This window comes from Miscanthus floridulus, chromosome 17 (genome assembly GCF_019320115.1).
Source record: "Miscanthus floridulus cultivar M001 chromosome 17, ASM1932011v1, whole genome shotgun sequence".
In the NCBI taxonomy this organism is placed as follows: Eukaryota; Viridiplantae; Streptophyta; class Magnoliopsida; order Poales; family Poaceae; genus Miscanthus; species Miscanthus floridulus.
In genome coordinates this window covers 106,355,415-106,361,814 of record NC_089596.1, presented here as the reverse complement: position 1 = coordinate 106,361,814, position 6,400 = coordinate 106,355,415, and the positions used below count along the sequence as shown (strand labels likewise).

Below are 6,400 nucleotides of genomic sequence, written 5' to 3'. Positions count from 1 at the left end.
TATATGCCTCCCATCCTTCCATGCATTAGGTTTTGGGATGTACTCATAATGCATGCCTGTGTTCACCGCTTTGATTGCATTGAAAAGAACTGGCAGCTGCTCATACCCATCCTCCCAGTCCCCATATATCATGTTCCACGCTCGCTGCTTAGCCCTCCATGCTTTACCATAAGTTATCACATATCCTCCATACAACGCCTCAACGGTCCTGATAATTGTTCTCACCTTCATGTTGGGTTCTCCCTGCAAAATTCCTATCAACCGCTTGGCAATGAGGGTAGATATCAACTGCCGATGCCTCAGTGTCAGCTCATGGTCAGCACAATTGTGTGGCCCAACTACTTTTGTGATCTTCCATTTTCCGGTCACCTGTTGCTTCCTTGCACAAACCCTCCATGGGCAGCGTTCCTTGTCACACACAACTGTGTAACGGCACTCCACATATGAATGCAATACCCTGCAAGGCCTCTTTCGTATCACTGCAAAAGCCTGCAACCACCTCTTCAAAGCAGGGAGGTCATTGAACACCCTTCCCTCCTCAATTACCATGTTAGGACCAGCCTCAGGAGCTTCTAGGAGCTCATCATCACGTCCTTCTGCAAACGCCAGATCAGAATGAGCAAGATCACTAAACTCATGAACTCTAGGATCACGGCGGTCAGGAAAGATACGTCTCATCATCTCAACATCACTCTCCGTCAGCTCTCCAACAGGACGATCATCATCAGAATCAAGAGCCCTAGCCATCTCATATGGCTCCGAATCATTCATAATTTCAACATTATTGGAGCCACAAAATCCATCTGAAAAGTGCACTTGCGCAGCAACATGGGGCACATCGATATTCTCAGGAATGTCTCCTGCAACGTCATTACAGAAATGAGGAAAGAATAAAATAAATAGATGTAAGGAATGGGATAAGCTCCCAAAAACCATGCGGTTAAGACACTTACTCGGATGATTCTGTGTCAAAGGGATCTCATAAGGAGGATCTGCCATGAAAACATGAGTATGATAACCATCTCCAAATAACGCATTGGGGGCAGATTGAGCATCAGGAACCGTAGGCGCAATCTGCACATGCAGGTAAGGTTCTGGAACGGGAGGGTCGATGTGTGCCGGATGATCCATTGCTGGGATAAACCCATGAGGGATTGGATCAACTAACACCCGATGAACAACCACGTCCAAACATTGCAGCTGGCTCTTCATAGCCGATCTCACATAGTTGTCCCACTGATCCGCACAACCAATTGAGATCATTCGCCTGAAGATGTTCGGAGGACAACCTAGGTGCAGTACACCATCAACTGCAATGTCATCATCTCCAAAGCAATGCAGCTCCTCCCGAGCCCTTGCAACCATATCACTAAATGAAGGCCTATCATTGAATAGCACAGGCACGCTTTGCATGTCAAGAAACTCAACATATCCATAATGATCGCTTTCAACCGTGCCTCCATGATATATGGTCACTAGGTTGTCCATCTATTTAAAAAACGTAACGAAACACATGTCCTTTAGTCCAAATTATACGATAGATAGTACCTAACAAGTACTTTCTAACTACAAACTAAGTAATCATGATAATAACTACGTATATATTTATAGTGTACTCACTAAATAGCAAGATCATATGTAGGTAACTACAAATATAACTACATATCTAAGTAGCTATCTAACTATATCTATTTATCAATGTATCTATGTTTCTATCTATCTACATATATATATAACCATATCACTAACAAAGTCATCACAATATAACTAGTCAATAACATATACCAACTAAATAGGTACATTGCATATTCATATTTTATACCTTTCCGGGTCGACGGACGATGGGCGTAGGTCAAGGCGAATATCCGGGACTGCGGTGGCGCGGCCAACGACAGAGGTGGCGCGTGGCGGTCGCGGGGTGGCCGGCGCTCCGCGCTGCGAGACCGGCTCGACGGCCGCGGGAGGCGGGGCGAGGCGAGGACAGCGGTGGACGTCGGCAAGGCGGGGCGAGGCCGAGGCCGGCGGTGGAGACAAAGGCTACGACGACGGTGGAGGGCGTGGCGGCTCGGTGCTGCAGCCAACCAACGGCCAACAGCGCGAGGGCACGGCGGCGCGGTGCGGGCTCGGGCAGGGAGCGGAGGCAGCGGCGCGGCGCGGGCTCGGCCGCCGGAGCAGCAGCGGCTCGGACGGGCCCGGCGCGGCGCGGCGGGCGCGGCACGCGGCGCGGGCGACGTCCGGCGCGGGCGGGCGGCCGGACGCGGGCGGACGCGGGCGTGGGCGCGGCGGCGGCGGCGGGGGCTGGCTAGGGCAACGAGATGGGGAAGAAGGCCGGGTCGATATTTAGGCCGAGCTCGGCGCCAGAGTGAGTGGCGCTGAGCTCGGCGCCAAGATCTACGGCGCCGAGTTCGGCGCCATCCACTCTGGCGCCGAGCCCCTTGCAGGCCGTTTGCCCGTGGCCAGGAGCTCGGCGCCAGTCACCGTGGCGCCGAGCTCGGCGCCACTCACTCTGGCGCCGAGCCCAGGGTCAAAAAGTAAAAAATTCGGCTTGAGCTGGCCAAAGGCAGCGAAGGCAAGGTCCAAACGGCCAACAGTGCAGAAGCAACGGATGAGGATGCCAAAGGTGCAAGCGTTGGCGGCCATTTTATTGACGCCGGCCCGGGTCATGCTATTGAAAAGGGACACAGCGTGTGGTGCAGCTACAGCGACGACGGTGAGGACACGGTTGAAGGCGTGCACCGAGGCTGGCCTGGCCTGAGGAAGCAATTCATCGAACAGGTTGAGCGCGTGCGGATGCTTCCGGAGCGGTGGCGCTTTGTGATGATCCGCTCCAGCTCCAAGCACGTGCGGCGGCCTGGCTTGACCCCTCGCGACATGGTGGGAGGAAAGGCGGAGTGGATGGGCCGGATGGCGTTGGAGCCCCGCCCAGCGAGAGGAACCGCGTAGGCAGGTGTCAACTCGCTCCCTTTTGCCCCGCCCTTGAATAGTCTCTATTCTACTTTTCTGTTTTGTTTTTTATTTTTTTGCAGTTTTGTTGCCTTGGCATCTAGTTTTTTTTTTTTTTTTTGCACAGAAAAACGAAAAGGATGCAAAATGGCGTCGCCCGGACTGGAACCGGAGACCTTCGATGATTATTGATCGAACATTATTGATAGATCCGGTTACAACGTCAGCACTCAGCTCAATCAATTAATTAGCTTATTGTCCTGTCCTTTTTCAGCGAACAAACAGTATTTTTCTCTCACAATAAATCAGTCTTTCATCCATGGCTTATGAGCCAAGCGGACGGGGCTGCTGTTGGCTGATTTCTATCATGCATGTATGTATGTATACCTGTATAATACGTGTGTATAGTATTGTACTACGTGCACAGCTTCAGTTTCAGTCTGATACTGTCGCTAAAATTTCAGTGCATTAATCAGAAGCGGCAGACGAAGTCGTGGAGGTCGCGACGCACGTCGTCGTCGTCCCTGAGCCTGGCCATGGCGGACTTCTCGATCTTCCTGATCCACTCCTTGGACACGCGGTACATGCCGCCGATCTCCTCCAGCGACCTGCACCGGCCGTCCTCCAGCCCGTGGCGCAGCCTCAGCACGTGTCCCTCCCGTGCGGGCAGCCTGCCCAGCACCAGCAGCAGCCGCTCCCTCAGCTGGCCCCGGAACAGCGCCGCCTCGTCGGGCGCCTCCGCGGACGCCGTCGCCTCGTCCGGGATCACCTCCGCGAACTTGGCGTGCTGCCCGATCCCGATCTCCGAGTAGAGCGAGACGGGCCTGCGGGAGCACTTGCGCGCCAGCCTCACGTTGGCGACCGACACGCCGACGGCCGCGGCGATCTCGGAGTCCGACGGGTTCCTGCCCTGGCTGTACCGGATCCCGCGCCGCGCCTCCTTCACCTTGCGCATGATGCTCTCCATTCTTGCCTGCACTTGCATTGTGAATCTGTGATCAGTTCAGTGGCAAAATTAAACTGCTGACAGGAAGCAAACTGAAAACATGTCGGCGTACAGGCAGCAGGGTGACTCCTGAGTTTTCAGCGAGGAGAGCGAGCATCCCTTTCCTGATCCAGTACTTGACGTACGTGGAGAACCTGCACCCCTTTCGGGTGTCGAACTTCTCCGCGCCGTCAAGAACGCCCATCTTCCCAGCCTGCAGAGACCGATGCCATTTCAAGCCAACAATAACCAAGATCTTCAGTCACACACACATAATCAGAATGGTGATTGATGAAGATGCAGTAGTGTTGTGTTTCGATATATGAACCTGAAGCAGATCGTCCAAGGCCGTCCCCATGCCGGTGTATGATCTTGCGATGCACCTGACCAGCCACTCGGTGGTCACCAGCAGCCTCTCCCGGCAGCAGTAACCTGCCTGCAGTCTGCTCATCAGCTCTGCCTCGTCCACACCAGCAGCCTCTGCCCACCTGTGGTAGCTCACCTCCTGCCCTTCCTTCACCATCTTCTCCCTTATCTTCTCAAGGCTTGCACATTCCTGCATGCATGCATGTCAACAAACATATTGTATGTATATATAAAAACAGTACTCAAATAAACCAAACCAAAAGCCTGAACAATTTAATTTGACATTCAATTCTCTGCTGCGATGTAATTCCAATTCACCAGTAATTGATTCTGATATATAAGAACTGCTGCTTGACATGACATACTACATAGTAGTAGTAGTAGTAGTACCTTGATGGTCGCTAGCAGTGCTGATTGCTCACGCACAATGGTCCTTCTTCGGCCTGGATGACTTTTCCACTCGGATATAAACTGGCTGCTACTCGCCTTCCGTGATTTCTTGGGTCTTCGTGGATTCACTTTCACTGAGATCCTGGTTCCTTTCTCTGACGCTCTCACTCTCTTCAGCTTCCTCTCTTGACTTTTGCCACTCCGGACGATGACTACTTCGCTACCTTCTTGCTCCTCATCCAGAGGAGTCTCTGGATCAAACCTGATGATTTGGTGGTCAAGCAGAGAGCTGTCTGATTGATCATGTGGCAATGAGACATGTGTTAAGGTGTCTAGCAGGGTAGCGCCCATGGACATAGACGCATTCAACGATCTCAGAGCTCCAAGCTGCTCGATGTGTGCAAGGATGTCGTTTTCCAGCATCTTCAAGTCTTTACCAGCCAAACTTGTCTCCAATTCCTGAAGGTTCTGCATTAGCAGGCCGTACTGCAAATTGCTGTTCGTGTTATCCCTGTCCATCCAGAACGATGTCTCTTCACCCATCCAGCTCTCATACTGTTCAGTTCTGTCAAGAGCGTCGTCAAGGAGCTTCCTTTCTGCACTCACCTGCAATTCGTACTGTAAATAAATACCAAGAACAAATAGAAAGAAGAAAAAAAAACTTGCTGATGAGCTGATCACAGAGGGATATGAAAGCGGACCTTGTGTTTTGTTAAGTTGGCCGCAGCTGATTTGTTCTCTGTGATTTGGAGCACGCCGGCTGAAGACGCAATGTCCCTGCTGCTACGGTCTCTGCGACGTTTTAGCAGGAGATGCATGGCCAGTGCTGCAAGGGATTCAGAGAAAATTGGCTTCCCTCCATTCACTGTAAACAACGCAGAAATGGCAAGAACGCGCTATATATTCAGTCAATCATGACCATGACCTTCGTTTTGTTTGGAATGAAAAAAAAGAGAGTCAATCACGAGTTCATGCATGCATGTCCTTGGTTAGTTCGTTTTGGAACAAAAGCAAAGGAAGGTGTTACTGTTACATTACCTACCTGCCGTCAGTCTGTGACAACAGTAATCTTGTATGCCATCAATCAGTAGAGAATTACATACAGCACAGGATGACAGCAGGAAATGCAGAGTTGAGGAGCAGATGAGCACTGACATGGATGGTGAGACTGCTTTGGGGGCAGGGCCTGCATCATCCACGAGGAGGAGGACGACGACGAGGACGACGGGCAGCAAGAGGCGCAGGGCCTGCCATGGATCATCTGGAACCCCATACAGGTAGTACAGCCTCTTTATTTTTCCTCCTGTACTGTGCTGTACGTGTTGCAGCAGCAATGGCAGCTGGGACTGGGAGTGAAGGAACGGACAGGGAGAGGGAAGGATAGAAAAGCCGGGGGAGCCCTATCCAAGCCTCGTCGTGTTTGGTTGGACCTTGGCAGCAGGGGAAAAGACGATCTTGGCTGAAAGCGAGTTGGGATCTTTTGTACGAGTAGGAGTATTTCTCTTCTCGTCGTCAGATATTTATTTTCGTCGTCTTTCAGCACTCACTCAGATTCCTCCTCGTCTCTCTCCGCCAAAAAAAAAAAGTGCAAGAGAATCCGAGAACGAGCAGTACGAGAGCGCAATTCGCAATTTCTTATCGGCATTTTAGTTGTACCTACGATATATGAAGAATATAATTACGTATTTTTTAAAGAACGGGCATCAAAGCTGCTGT

At 51.5% G+C, this 6,400-nt stretch overlaps 1 protein-coding gene across 4 annotated transcripts; it reads right to left on the bottom strand.

The window, feature by feature from the left end:
• Window positions 1–3,136: 3,136 nt before the first annotated feature.
• Window positions 3,137–6,047, bottom strand: LOC136517440 (uncharacterized). Of its 4 annotated transcripts, none has more exons than XM_066510998.1 (6): window positions 5,727–5,976; window positions 5,386–5,549; window positions 4,685–5,290; window positions 4,257–4,484; window positions 4,002–4,142; window positions 3,137–3,916 (listed from the first exon to the last, which is right to left on the bottom strand). In XM_066510998.1, the coding sequence occupies exons 1-6, from the start codon at window positions 5,839–5,841 to the stop codon at window positions 3,416–3,418; spliced, it is 1,755 nt and encodes a 584-aa protein (XP_066367095.1). In that variant the 5' UTR covers window positions 5,842–5,976; the 3' UTR covers window positions 3,137–3,415. The 4 variants fall into 4 exon arrangements, with proteins under 4 accessions (XP_066367095.1, XP_066367096.1, XP_066367094.1 ...); XM_066510999.1 differs by having other exon boundaries at window positions 3,138–3,916; window positions 5,386–5,510; window positions 5,840–6,047; XM_066510997.1 differs by having other exon boundaries at window positions 3,139–3,916; window positions 5,840–6,046.
• Window positions 6,048–6,400: the final 353 nt, after the last annotated feature.

Bases quoted from the DNA above. Each gene is read 5' to 3' on its own strand.
- LOC136517440 (XM_066510997.1), bottom strand. From the start codon at position 5,957: ATGGGGTTCCAGATGATCCATGGCAGGCCCTGCGCCTCTTGCTGCCCG. The intron at 5,291-5,385 runs GTCCGCTTTCAT...TACGAATTGCAG, and splicing joins CCAACTTAACAAAACACAAG to GTGAGTGCAGAAAGGAAGCT. The intron at 4,143-4,256 runs GTTCATATATCG...CGGTCTCTGCAG, and splicing joins CCTTGGACGATCTGCTTCAG to GCTGGGAAGATGGGCGTTCT.